Source organism: Pagrus pagrus (genome assembly GCF_965226575.1).
Source record: "Pagrus pagrus genome assembly, chromosome: 14".
Taxonomy (NCBI): domain Eukaryota; kingdom Metazoa; phylum Chordata; class Actinopteri; order Spariformes; family Sparidae; genus Pagrus; species Pagrus pagrus.
Window position 1 is genome coordinate 18,013,597 of NC_140198.1, and position 14,319 is coordinate 18,027,915.

At 43.2% G+C, this 14,319-nt stretch overlaps 1 protein-coding gene across 3 annotated transcripts in view; it reads left to right on the forward strand.

The window, feature by feature from the left end:
* Window positions 1-854: 854 nt before the first annotated feature.
* Window positions 855-14,319, forward strand: part of lrch2 (leucine-rich repeats and calponin homology (CH) domain containing 2) — a 34,317-nt gene continuing 20,852 nt past the window's right edge. For all 3 annotated transcript variants that reach the window (XM_084373307.1, XM_084373308.1, XM_084373309.1), the window contains exons 1-7: window positions 855-1,198; window positions 11,189-11,333; window positions 11,571-11,697; window positions 11,785-11,890; window positions 12,759-12,895; window positions 13,115-13,245; window positions 13,447-13,534. In XM_084373307.1, the coding sequence (XP_084229433.1) occupies window positions 958-1,198; window positions 11,189-11,333; window positions 11,571-11,697; window positions 11,785-11,890; window positions 12,759-12,895; window positions 13,115-13,245; window positions 13,447-13,534 (975 nt within the window). In that variant the 5' untranslated portion in view covers window positions 855-957. The remainder of the gene's footprint in view (window positions 1,199-11,188; window positions 11,334-11,570; window positions 11,698-11,784; window positions 11,891-12,758; window positions 12,896-13,114; window positions 13,246-13,446; window positions 13,535-14,319) is intronic.

Below are 14,319 nucleotides of genomic sequence, written 5' to 3' on the forward strand. Positions count from 1 at the left end.
CATGCACAGGCTGTGGTTCAATCTCAGAGTGATTATTTTTGCTCGCAAAACGGTGTATCGCTACAGCCCTATTCAAAGCTAATCAAGTTTAAGGTCTCGGAAACAACAGCTGTTTGTTGCAGCAGTATTTCCATATGTGATATTATCTATCAATCGTCATAGGGCTGCTTGGAGGGACAGCTGCATCGGTCGGCAGGGCCAAGAGGACAAACCTGGCCTGACCCGAGGACAATTTGAGTTGGTGAGGACTGCTCAGGCTGACCAGACGGGCCTTTGGGCTACTTTAGTTCTCCTCTGTTGGGACATGTGAAAATAAAATGCCCCACTTGGATACTCAGACATATCCTGCTTAATTATTTTTCTCCCCCTCTCGGCCCATCTGTAATTTCCCTAACCAGACTGACAGTAATGAGGAGATGGTAATCCATAATTGAGACTCAATGGTAATTGCTATATTTAAAAAAAAACCCTATTATAAAGATTGTCTGATGCATCATGTTATGTTATGTGTCAGTATTCAGAAGGATATGGCACCACATGACTCTCAGCATTGTTTAAATATCTGTAGGCCCATCTGATACTATTATTTTTTATCATATTAATTCAGTATAATTTATCAATAACCACCCACTGCCCTCCAGGCATTGGGAGCCACGTTTAAGGAAATCTGACTGTTGGCTTTGATGAAGGGCCCCTGCCCCCTGTCTGCTGCACTGTCCTCAGCAGGGGCCCTGCTGGGAGTTTGGCATGAGCAGGTGGAAGAAGGGTAAAAAGCCTAAAATGGCCACCATACCCTGCTTACCATCACCATCATCATCACCAGCAGCAGCAGCAGCAGCAGCACCTCAGAAGCCCATCCCCTAGCGTCCGTCCCGGGTATGTACCCCGTATGCGCATGGGCGGAGAAACTGCCGCTGTGCGCTGTTATTATTGTAGAGTAATTTCTTTTTTACGAAAATGGCGTCTGGTCAGGGAGGTGTGGGAGCTGTCAGTGCTCTTCAAAGCCATCACTACTCTAGCGGACCTCACTGGAGCCCGGGAAACAGCCAGTACCAGCACCAGCAGCAGCACCACACGGCCCGCAGTCTGGACCGGGCTCTGGAGGATGCCGTGTGCTCGGGGTTCCTGAACCTGAGCGGGAGGAAGCTGAGGGAGTACCCGGGGATGAGCTACGATCTGACCGATACTACACAAGCAGGTGGGTCGCCGTGTGCGTGCGTGAACTCCGAGAAAAAACCCCCCACGAGAGCCAGCCGTTATGTGCCTCGTGTAAGAAAAAAAAAATACACTCGCGGGGTTTATGCGTTTATGAAGGCAGCGTGCCCGCATTGTGCGTGGATTTGTGCCTGATGTTCTGGGCAGAGGCGCTTAAACGTGTAGGGGACAATATTTAAAGGGATATACCGTCCACTGAGCTGGCCTCTGTACATCCTGGTTGTGGTTACTGTCCATTGTACAGCACAGGGGGGGCTCGGCTGCTGCCGTGCGGTTGTTTTGGTCGACGCCAGCGGCTCTCGGTGAGCCCCCCTCGAGACACATGAATGAGACGGCAGGCGCACCCAAGTCAGGCGCTGTGCGGTGCTGTGCGCACCGAGCTACAGATGATTTGGCACCGGGCTGCTGGAGCAGAATATGAATGAACCGAGGGGCCGGTAGTAAATTCGTGCTCGCCGAATATCATTCTAGTGAGCATGTGATCCACGTACATCCTTCTTCCTCTTTTTTTTTTTTTTTTTTTCATTTTCGGCACAAGCAGACAAAAGATGCAGTGTACTTGCAGCCTCACCCCCCTGCCTGCCTGCCTGCCTGCCTGCCTTCCTGCCTGGGAGCATGCATACTGTATGCCAGTACAGCCCATAATCACTCAGAGAGGAGGAATACTCTGGTCTGCTTTTGGTTTCACGTATGAGATGATGGATATTTATTTGTATTTTGTTTTTTTTGGGTTTCTGGGAGAGGCAAATGATAATGTGCTCGTGTAGTCAAGTCAGTCAGTAGGTCAGTATTAGTCTCACGTCTGCTGAGGGCTGTGGGTCAGGTCTTACACTCATTGGTATTACACATGGTGCTTCAGGAATGAGCTCCTCTCACACATCCCACACATGAACGATCCAATGACAGACTATACAACTGAGGGGAATATTTGTGGTTATAAGTATAACAAATACATGAATGAATAATAGTGTAATAAATTATTATTAGTCATTCTCAGTCATTGTGTTTGCTGGATCTGTTCCTCCACCTCCCATATGGTGTCATGTGCAGCGTTATGGCAAGTACAGCCTTGTTGGAAAGCCTGAACCCCGAGGGATTTAAATTTTCTGCCTGAAGATTTTGCTTCCTCTTCATACCCACCAGACGTTTTTTTTCTTTTTTTCAAAATGCTTTTGTTGTTTGATAGATAGATAGATAGATAGATAGATGGATTAAGCATCCAGACGCTTATATGACACATACAAAATCCAAATACACACAAGAATATAAGAATAAAAATAGAAACAAGAATATTAGACTTAAAGCAAGAGTATAAGAATAAAAACACAGCAGAGAAGTGATAATCTAGCCACCAGAACTACTGCAGAGAGCTCTCACTATAATAGAGTCTGTGCAAATGAATGTAGGTCAACTGTAAGGTTGACAGTAACAGTAGTTACTGCAAAAGTAAGGGGACTGAAAATTAAAAATAGCACAAGAATAATTATTACCCTGGCACTCATTGAAGATAAATACATAAAGCACATACAAAAGCAGATTGTGCACGATGCTAACTGACAGTCCAGCAGTGCAGGGTGATTACGTGTAAGGTGAAGAAAACTGGAATCAAAGGTTAAGTCAAACTATTTGTCGTAGATCGTGATATACTCAACATAGACACCAGTTAACTTGGTTCCATCCTCTTGAGACAGATTGGATGGATGGGTAACAGGTTTGCAGTGGTGGAAGTAACCAATTACCTCTACTCAAATTACTGTAATTAAGTCCTTTTTTGGGCACTTGTACACTTTTATGACTGTTTTTTTTTCATGTCTGTAATTTTACCCGTTCTTACACACTGTGTAACCTACCTAGTTAGTTTAAAAAACTATATATACTGTAAAATACTGTAAAAAACTGTATACCATAAAACATCCACATACTCTTAACACTTTGTCCTTTTACTTAAATATTATTTTAATACCAGTAGTTTACTTATAATTGAGTAATATCTCAGGAATATAACTGTTCTTGTGCTTGAGTACAGATTTTCAGGACTCTTTCCACCACTGCAGTTTGTTTAACACTGAGCAGACATGAACACAGATTGTTTATTTTCTCTGTCAGTGATCCAGATGTACAGAGATTGATCTCAGTGCTTTCAGCGGTTCCCAAACCTGACCTGAACCATCCTTTTATTATAAAATGAAGATATCTGACATGATATTATGATGTCATTTTAAAAGTCTCGTGTGAAAATCCCTCAACGTTATGCACAGGCGGCCTTTCAGGGGAAGGACTGACTAACCCAACAGGAAGTCAAATGCACTATTTCTGGACCGCTGTGCTGAATGTACACACGTTATGCTGCTACCACTAACATATAACGTCATGATGATCAGCCTGTCTAAAGAAAGCTTTTTGAAAAACTGCCGTTATCACAATTTCACTTGATATAACACTGATTAGAAGAGACATGAGAGTATATAAATATATATATATATGTATCTGAAATGTGTGATCTCTTGCTTACACTGTGACTAATCCTGTCACTGTGCTCGCGGCTGGCTGCAGTCATTTCTTCTGCATCTTCATTTCGCTGCCTCGAATAAAAGGCGTGCCAGATGGAGGTCTCACTTTCAAATGTGCAAAGAGAGATCAACACCTCGCAGTTGAGGATGGTTTACGTCACCTAAGATCTTTGTTGTGAAAAGAAGCGGCACACCCAGATGTAAAAAGGCATTTTTTTCTGAGATAAAATCAAATCTAACTACAATGGCTTTCAGTAGAGTGCATACCTCTGCCAAGGCCCAACAGCACCCTTAATTCCTTCAAGCCTAATCCAATATGTAAAAAAAAACCATATTTAAATCCACTAGATCCACATTTTGTTTTTTTGGTCTGCATCAAAATGTACTCATAGATACCAGCCATTTAAATAAGCCAGATTTTTTCATCAATATCCATGCATTATTCCCTGAAAAGTTAATGAAAATGTAAAAACCGCCCTATCTCGCAATGTTAAAGTAAGTCTGGATCCACACCAAAGGTTAATGGGGTCTATTCTGGGTCAAGACCCGTCCTCAATCCAAATTTAGTGGAAATCCTTTCTGAAGTTTCTGCGTTATCCTGCTGACAAACCAACCAACCAACCAACAAAGGGACATGGGTGAAAACATTTCCTCCTTGGCGGATGTAATATTTAAAAAAAATGCATTCTTAGTTCTGCTTTCCAGTTTAGTACTTATTTGAAGGTTTTGAAATGGAAGTCAGCAATGGCAGCCTCTCATCTTTATTTTTAAATGTGCCTGTAAATAGAAGAAATAACTGATTCCTGTGAAAACTATTTTGACATGTGTCTTTGCCTTTTGCCTTCATTAAAGCAACAGCATGGCATCCCACGATGGCTGAGTTAAAATGGGGTTTCTCTGCAGATTGGTGCCTAACCAAGTGGTCTCCATGTGATTAATGAGCAGTTGAAGGCTCCAGTGTGTGTGGACAGAGAAAGAGGGAGGCCAGTGCTCACACATGGGTGTCTGTTTGCTGTGTGCTAGTGGCAGTTTGCCTCCAGTCCGTTATGTTTTCCCACGGGAAGGTGTGAGAGCTCTGAGCTGCTTCCCTGACCTTGGAGAGGGGCTGGGGAGCATTAACCTGGGCAGATGTTCAGGTTCATATGCCGGCACGCCCATGCCTGCCATTACCCTGCCCCCAAGGGTGCAAACACACACACACTTAAGACAGTGTGAGGTGCTTCCAACGCACTGTGTTTACATGCGTGGGTATTGTTAGACAGAGCAAAGTGTGTGTGTGGTAGCCGAGGGGGATCCTAACAAACAAATGTATTTTTTAAACCAACTCTGTTTGGTTTAAAAAGAGAACATAATGACTTATTTACAGTATGCTTAAGAATGTAGGTCACGCAGCAGATTGCGGTCTTAGTTTGTATTCCCTTGTTTTATGGCTCTGCCGCGAAACATTGAAGACTGCACACAATCTGTCATCACACTACAAATCAGTGATGGAAATTGCACAATCTTGCATCCTCCCTGAAGCGCCAATTGAAAGTGATTTGAGAGCCAAGAACAAACCAAAATCTGCAAGATTCACTGTGCTCCATGTCCAGACGTCTGCAGTGAACAATGAAGAGCTGGTTGAAACAGGTGGCAGAGACAGTCTCTCGTTGTAAGAAGCTTCTTTGGGGTTACGTTCCTGAGAAGTTTAGTCCTTCAAGACAGCCTGTAAAGGACAATCGCCACAAGGACACACACATCAAGCCGGCCTTCTCGGTTTTAATAATCCACCTGTGTAAATAAATACCCACTGTCACTGCTCATGGCGGCCAGTTTATTCAAAAGGCTTCAAGAGGCTTGGCAATTAAAAACACAACCTCACACAGCAGGGCATTGTGCAAGGTACTTCGTCTAACTCGATATCAAATCAAACATTCTGGCTGTCTAATGAAAGAGTGTCCCGTCTGTGCTCGTGTCACGGCTGCTCTGTGAAGAATAGTTTTTGAGCGATCATATCACTGTGAGCGTAGTCTGAAAAAAATCCACATTCCCCGCTGGTGCTCGTTCCCTCAGGGCTCCTTCTGGTTGTGTGTTTGCATGTCTAGACGAGACATATGCATACCTGTGAGGAAGAGCACAGTGCTTTATTATCACATTAATGACGCCACTGATGTAAGCACGATGCTTTTGATGTGTCACACTGAACAATAAAAAGAGCACTTGTGTCATTATTATAGGTTTTATACAGTACGTCCAGACATTTACTGTCTGTTTGAGGAAGATATTTTTCTAAATACTTGCTGGTGATTGTTCTTTACAGTGGCGTCACTGATCTTATTTTAGGAAATGTCTGGAAAGCGTTACATAACTTTTGATCCTTATAAAGTGAAGCCGAGATGTGGAGATACTGTGGTATTTTAAGAGCTGGACGGCATGTTCCTCACAAGCCTTAGATATGAAAGAACATTTTTAGATTAGGTCAGTTGATAATTGAAAACATGTCCATTTAAATATGCCAGTTTCATTGTGCTTGCTGTTGCTCAATTTTAGGGCTGCAACTTGGGATATTTCCAGTGATTTATCCATCAATCAGCTTTTTGATTTGAAATAGACATAACCTGCACAATAGAGATTTATGAATCACCGTGTATTTGGCATTTGTGCTTGTACAAAACTCACAGGTAACCTATAATCCTAATAAATCACTTAAAATAAAATAAAATGAGAAACTTTTGTGCATCTTTATTTCAATGTTGTCATATTTCAGAGCACGCTCTGGTTCGATTAGAAGTGACTCTGTTAATCAGCAGGGAGTTACAGTGTCAAGCTGAGTGTGCAGCCACAGCTTCTGCTTCTTCACTTTCAGTATGGATGAATGAATATGAGTCAGATTTTTCATTTCATTCCACTCAGTTATTTTTGTGCAGCTGCACACTACTAATCTATGGGTGTCATATGAGTGCTGTCATCATTTTATGTCAGGTCACTTGCTGTTTAGAGTCATTGCCTACATACAGGAGTATGGGACGCTGCTGGGAAGTAGCAGCGTCCAGTGTTGGGGCTAATAGATCATGTTGTAAAGGATCGGTGCATGCCCGAACCAGTATTTTAGGCTGTATCAGAGGCATTCCTGGTACTGGTGTTACCAGAACAACCGTTCTTCATACTTTGGAGGACAACTTTATTATTTCATGATTATTTGTAGGTTTGTCACTATTGACTGTTAGAGAAGACGGATGATGTCTTTGTAAGAACCGATTCGAGTTTTAGACATTTTGGTAAAGTGAGGACATTTTCGCCAGTCCTCGCTTTCAGACAGACCTTTAAATGGCTGTTTCAGGGCTTAAGACTTGGCTTAAGGGTAAAGGTTAGAATTGGGTTTAGGTTGGGGTTAGTTTTGATGCTTAATGTTAGGATAAGGGGCTAGGGAATGCATAATGAGGGTCCTCACAAGGATAGCTGTACAAACGTGCGTGTTTGTGTGAGTATCACCTCCTTGGACAAAACCATGAGGACAAAACAAAGCATTAGGCGAACATTAATATTTGATATCTAAAGTGCTTATGATAATGTGTTTGGATATGGTTATGTACAATTGTGTATGCATGAATCTGTCTGCATATGTCTGCTGTGAGGCTGCTGGGCAGGGACTGATGAAGCATCCATGTTAGGGACCATATCTGGTGAGGGAAGTAGGCTATAGATTCTCTGTGATTATGTTGCACGAGCCAGTCATGTGAGTACAATAAAGCCTCCACTAATCACCCCCTTCAAAGCAAATACAGCTGATCCAGAGAATGCCCAATCCCCCCGGGGCAAACCTCACACTCATCAATCTGCATGACCTAACCACTCTGTCACCATCCGCCAGCTCACCCGCACGGGGGAACACACCCCTGGACTGACCCACTCCCAAACACTGCCAGTGTCAGTTGGTGACAAGTCCTGAGCCATCCTGAACACCAGTGTTCAGTTGTTAATGGTTGAATATGACCTCACTCCCCCTCCAACCCATCTCAGTCTCATCCCATCTGGGTATCTCCAGGAGCAGATTGATAGCAGGGGCACCCAGCTGACTGCCCATCAAATACATGAATCCACATAGAGGCATACACTGCACAGAAGGTACCTGCCTGCACTTAACACCCACCACCGATCCAAACCACACCCACACACTGGTCACGTCTGCTGCGAGGCGCAAATAATTAACCCCAATTAATCATGTTTTTGTCATGTTCCTGCCATGTCTTCATTTAATCGAACCTTCTAGTGGAACTGATGGAGTACTTTTGGTGTCTGCAGATTTCTTGCAGACCATCAGTGATTTCTGCCGTTGTTTTATAAAGATGATCACAGGTTTTAATTGTAATCTCAAAATATCTCATGTTTAGAGCAGCAGCTCGCAGTCGAGAGAGATCTTTCATGCTAATAATACCTTTGAACCGAAAATAGAGAGAGACTGTGGTCTGCTGTTTACTCCAGCACGCAGCAGGACATCTTTTTGCTGTGTCATGGGAAGACATAGCCAGACATCCTCTGCACTAGCAACTTAAATGAATAGACTGATGATTTGGCGCGAGGGTGGAGCCGCATAGTGGAGCCTTGTTGGAGGGCGGAGGGCCCGTCTGCCTGGCGGGGCCTCGTCCTGCGGGAGCTCTGGGCGACCAGCAGGTGGATGAAAGACCCACTGTGAGCTGCAGATGGTGCACGGCCTGGATTGGAGGATGGAGCTCACAAAGACTGCCTCCACTTCACCCACCCCCTTCTCCCATCGTTGTCTACATGATTCCACCGCTACAGAAGAATCCCCCAGCCAGCTGTGGGGCCGGAGGAGGGGAGGGAGGTGGGGAAGTCATCAATGTACAGCTGGGTCACAGCATCAAGGTCCGAGCCTCAGGGAGAGGGAAAATTTACTCTTAATGGAAAACAAGTATACCCTGTGACCTCGGCTTTAGTCTGTCCCCATGTGGTAATTTCTGTCCCTTAACCTCTGGGCTTATTTTCCCTTTGTGCTGCCTCTGACTGTCTGCTCTCTCACTTCTGCTTACAGATTGAGGCTTGTCTGGTCTGTTGTTGCTCATTTAGGGAGGCTTAGAAATGAGAGCCTATTTAAAGGCGCAGACACAACTCCTCATGACGCCTTGCGACCTCAGGGATTAAAGGTTGCCATATCCCCATAAACATGTTGAATACAAGCTCCTGATATGACGTTTTGTGTGCTCTTCATGCTAATCCATCCACAGTAAACAGAGCCCTCTTAACAGTCGGTCAGTGGGTTGTTTGCTTTCAGTAAAGCTCATGTAGCTTAATTGTTTGATAAGGGATGGGAGCTATATGTATTGGCACGCATTGAGGAAATGGCGGCGCAGTAGCGGTTGCTTCCCCAGCAGTGTGGATGTGGCACTTCACTTCGGTGGGACTGAATCCCTGAAAGCTGTTTTTATCTGTGGCTGCGCAGCTCTTCACATAGGTCTCTAATTATCGTGTCACCCTGAGATAATTCAGAATGCAGGATCGTTCACACACGCACACACACATCAATTTGCAGCTACTGAATCAATATGTGTCTGAAGGTGAAGTCTACACAATGCGAGGCAGTCTTTGTATGCAAGTCCCCATGTATCTTAATGTTTCCTGTTTCAAATGAATGCCGTTTGCGTCATGTTTTCTCTAATAGAAGACAGGGAGAGAGATTGTAAAGATTTGTGTGCATGCATGTGTATGCGTGCATGAAAATGTCTTGATCCGTACGAGTGAATCATCAACCTTGAGGCGTAATGCGCCTTCACTCAGGCTTTGCGCGTGATCCAAAGGCATCCAGTCCTCCGGAGTGAGCATGGGTCTGGTTGATGGTGTATATTGAGATTTCGTACATGATGTGCGTGTATGAGGACAGACATTGAGTGATGATGAGCTTACACATCAGTATCTGCCTGAGCGTGCCTCCTCTACTCTGGCGTTCCTGGGCGAGAGAGCTAGTATCTAAATATTTTAGCATAAGAGCAGATTCAGATGAGAGGCTGTGTTGGTATTCACTCATATTCTTGTTGCAGAATGGAAGCAGCCAGCTGATTAATGCAGGGCGATGATTTTGCAGCAAATTGGCTTCAGGAGTAAAGAAGATCACATGAGTTATAGTCTGTACTAACTGTGTCGGACGCTTTTAATTAAGGCTTGTTATTTATTGATTCAGCATCAGCATGAACCGATTCTACCTTTCTCATGGAACTAATGTGATCAACGTGTTAACAAATGTAGGAATAATGTATAAAGAATATCTATGCATAAGATGCCACATTTTACAGCCTTTGGTCAAGATGTTTAGATTAATTTGTTGATTAAATTCATTTTAAAATACCTGCATGACTGTTTCTTGGTTTAATGATTAATATGCAGTCATTTATTTCAGAACACTGCGGATATAAAATCCCATGAGCGCGTTTATTTAGAGGTTATATTGTATTTGTGCCCATATTGGGTTGTCCATCTGTCCGTCTGTGCCATTCTTGTGAACACGATGTCTCAAGAACGCCTTCATTTTATAATGATTATTCTAGTTTTTTTAAACAGTTGCTGCCTTCAGAAACAGAAATAATACAGTAACAGTAATAAAGCACAACAAAATAAACAGAAACAAAAAGTCAGGTCCAAATGCAGTTTTTTGTAAAAATGAACAACTACTTTGAAAAATAATGAACCAGTGTCCCTTTTTTGAGTGACATTTTAAAACCGGGTTCATAGTAAAATCGGTTACTTATGGCTTTCCTACTAACTTCTTACTAAGATGGTGAACATGGTAAACAATATAACTGCTGAACATGAGCATGTTAGCCTTGTGAGTAAGTTCCATGCTAGCATTAGCATTGAGCTTAGAGTAGAGTACAGCCTCACAGAGCTGTTAGCATGGCTGTAGACTCTTGGTACAATAGATGAACAAAGTGTGTCTTCTGTCATCTCACGCAATATCACTTGGTATATTGCATCCAAGTGTAATTATATTACATTTTTGTCAGTATATTTCATTTTTTTTTTTAAATATGTTTTTCAGTTATATAACTATTTTTTACAGTATCCCAGTGACATTGAAAACCTTCCACTGTTCTGTACAAAAAGCAGCCATAACCTCCCCTTTCTTTATAACCATTTGTTGGTTATCTTTGAACAAAAAGAAAACGCGGAGTTTTCACTTTCCATCCATTCATACGAATCTGAAGCCATTAACGTGCCACTCCCAGTGAGATCGATGTTGGAAATACTGAGATATTACTCAGCCAGTAGCACTCAAACCTTTGAGGCCCGAGACTCTGGTGTAATCTTAGACCAGTGTTCGATGAGTAGGCGCTCTGCCCACCGCTCAGTCACGGAGACGTATTGATTAGTCTTTCAAGCCTCTAAAGCAAACCTAATGGACAGTGCCAAGATCTTGATTCTAGATTCTCATGTTTTTGTATGTATTCATCATCTCCTGGTCCTCTGCCTCGCAGATTTGTCCAAGAATCGGCTCACAGAAATCCCCCCAGAAGTGTGTCTGTTCGCCCCCCTCGAGTCGCTCAACCTCTACCACAACTGCATCAAGTGCATCCCAGAAGCCATCATCAATCTGCAAATGCTGACTTATCTTGACATCAGGTGAGTCATTGCTAAGACTATACTTTCAGTTTGGGGAATGTATCGGTGTGTTTAGTTTTACATTTCTCAGGAGGTGCTTGTTCCCCATTTCAAAACACAAGCAGGGCAAAAATGCTCACATGAAAGGGAGGCATTTCCTCTTTTGCTGAAACTCAATTCCCAGTGCCAAGATACTCACTGTTACATGCTTCTGTGCACTGTTTACAATGTAGGTCACTGTTTTATCTTTATCTCCAGCCGAAATCTTCTGTCAGTTCTGCCAAAATACCTGTTCAGCCTCCCCCTCAAAGTTCTGCTTGTGAGCAACAACAAGCTCGTGTCCATCCCCGAGGAGATCGGCCGGGCCAAAGAGTTGATGGAACTGGTGAGCAGCGTGTACCGGTGCATATGAACTTGAGCGGATTGTGCTGCCAGTGTTATTCCATTTCCTACACTTTGTCTCCCCTTGCAGGACGTGAGCTGTAATGAGATCCAGGCGCTGCCAGCTCAGGTGGGGAGGCTTCAAGCCTTACGGGAACTCAACATCAGGAAGAATTGTCTTCACTTGCTGCCTGAGGGTCAGTCAATCACTGCTAACTGATTGTCGTTTGTTGTTTTTTGTCACGGAGTTCTTCCGAAAGGTTCCGTCATTGTTTGAGGTTGACATTTTTGGCACGCACACCAGCCAAGAGTTACACCTCAACTGTGTTGTTTTATGTTGGCTGTCATGTAGACATCAGTTCAGCTAAAACCACTTTTAGCTGATGGAAGATTTATACTCAGTATAGTGTGTTAAGGTCATTTAAACCAAGTTTGGACCAAAGTTGCAGATACCTCTTCGCAACCCTAACCCCTAACCCTACAGTAAACTGAATTAAAAATATATAGTTTAATATATAATAATAATATATACATTTTTCACAGAACTTAGTTACCATTCCCATCCCACCTAATCTCAGTGCATCCCAATCTCAAAAGGTTAAAAGCCATCCTTGGATCCTTGGTGTGTAGATTTAGTCTTTTGCAAGACTTAAATGGAGCAAAACATCACTCATCCATAGGGTGTTGTTTGGTGGCTTAGGAGGTTGCCAGTGCAAAAGAATCCTCCTTTGGGCAAGTGGGGCAAGATAGCTGAGTATGCATTGGGCTATAAATTCAGGCTAAAGCCAGTGAAAGGGTCTTTAAACAAGTAGGGGAGGGCACAACCAAAACGTGTGTGTAAGGGTTGCTGGAGTCAAGCGTGATTAAGATACATAATCAGACTGCAAATAAATCAATGTTACCTTACTGCATACAATAGGCCTAGAAGTACGACCAACGTGGAATTGGCACAGTTTTGGTTGTTGCAGTGTCCTGATGAGCTGTAACCAACCAGCATAACATAGCGTACAGTCCATATCATTCAACAACAGCTGCATGCAAACCTCTTCTCGTTTCTACCTGCAGAGTTGGCTGACCTGCCTCTCATCCGACTTGACTTCTCATGCAATAAGATCACAGAGATTCCTGCAGCTTACAGGAAACTCAGGCAGCTGCAGCACATCATCCTAGACAACAATCCTATGCAGTCTCCACCCGCACAGGTGAGTGCATGCCCCTCATTGTTATGTTTGTGCATATAATGTAGACATTATATATATATATATATATATATACACAAACTTTTTTGTTGGTTTCTTGTATGTGGTTGAGTTGACAGCTTGTCCCTCACAATCTATCAGCCTGGTACAACTGCACCATCTAGTGGATAAACGAACACACTCCTCCTTTAGAGATACCTTGTGTGCGTTTGTCTGTTTCAGATTTGTCTCAAGGGCAAAGTGCACATATTCAAGTACCTGAACATCCAGGCGTGTAGGATGGACAAGAAGCCGGACACCCTGGACCTCCCCTCCCTCGGCAAACGCTGCCTCCCACAGCCACTCACAGATAGGTACTGATGACACGACACACAATGCGCCTACTTTATCATGTATCATAAAATATTCAAAAATATTATTTCCATCTACACATGCTCTCCTTTGATCATAGTTCATGGTTTACTGTTAATGATTCAGAACCTGCAGATTTGATTTGATTATCACCTGTTAGCAAAGTAGATCCCTAACGAGCAGTTTGTTTTGTATATTTACAGCATGGAAGATTTTTATCCTAGCAAGAACCACGGTCCTGACTCTGGAATTGGTAGTGACAATGGTGACAAGAGGCTATCTACAACTGAGGTCAGAGTTCAAACACAACATCGACCGGTGGCATTGAAAACACATGATGAGCATGTTCTTGTGTGCCAGAACATTTTGAGACATTTCCGTAGAAATTTCTATGTGACACAACGTTAAAGGTCCGCTGTGTAGGAATTTAATGGCATCTAGCGGTGATATTACAGATTGCAACCAACTGAAAACTCCTCACCTCACCCTCCTCTACCGTGGCGACTAAAACGCGAACACGGTTCTTAGTTTCAGGTGATTATACACTAATGAAGACATTATTATTAATATTATGCTGCATCTCTGCCAGTAGATTCCCCTAAATCCTACACACTGGACCTTTAAGCAAAGTTTAAGTGCTGCCTCTAGTCAGTATTTAGTTGGTTGGTACATTTTTTCAGAATAGTAAATCTAACATATGGCAAAAGCACTCAGTCGTCAGACAAAGTCTCTTCAGTAGAGGATAAAAAAGCCTTGCAGTGGCAAAGTAGGCTCATAGCAACAAATCCAAAGATGCCAAAATGGGCAGGCAGTAGTAGAAATTAGTTGAGGATCATATGCAAAGGTTGGCAGACAAGACAAAATAATGGTCAGGTAGGTATGGCATCTAGGCGTTATAATGTCTGTTTTATTTGAATGTCAACTGGGAAGATTGGCTAATGGGAAGCAGGTGGGCAGACAGGTGGGTCATAAAGGGTGACCGGCTCTCTGAGGGTGGACAGATAGAAAATAACAGGGTAAGGGTACAACCCAAGTCTCTTAAATTGCATCCACATTTCCCTCACTTGCTTCTTAAT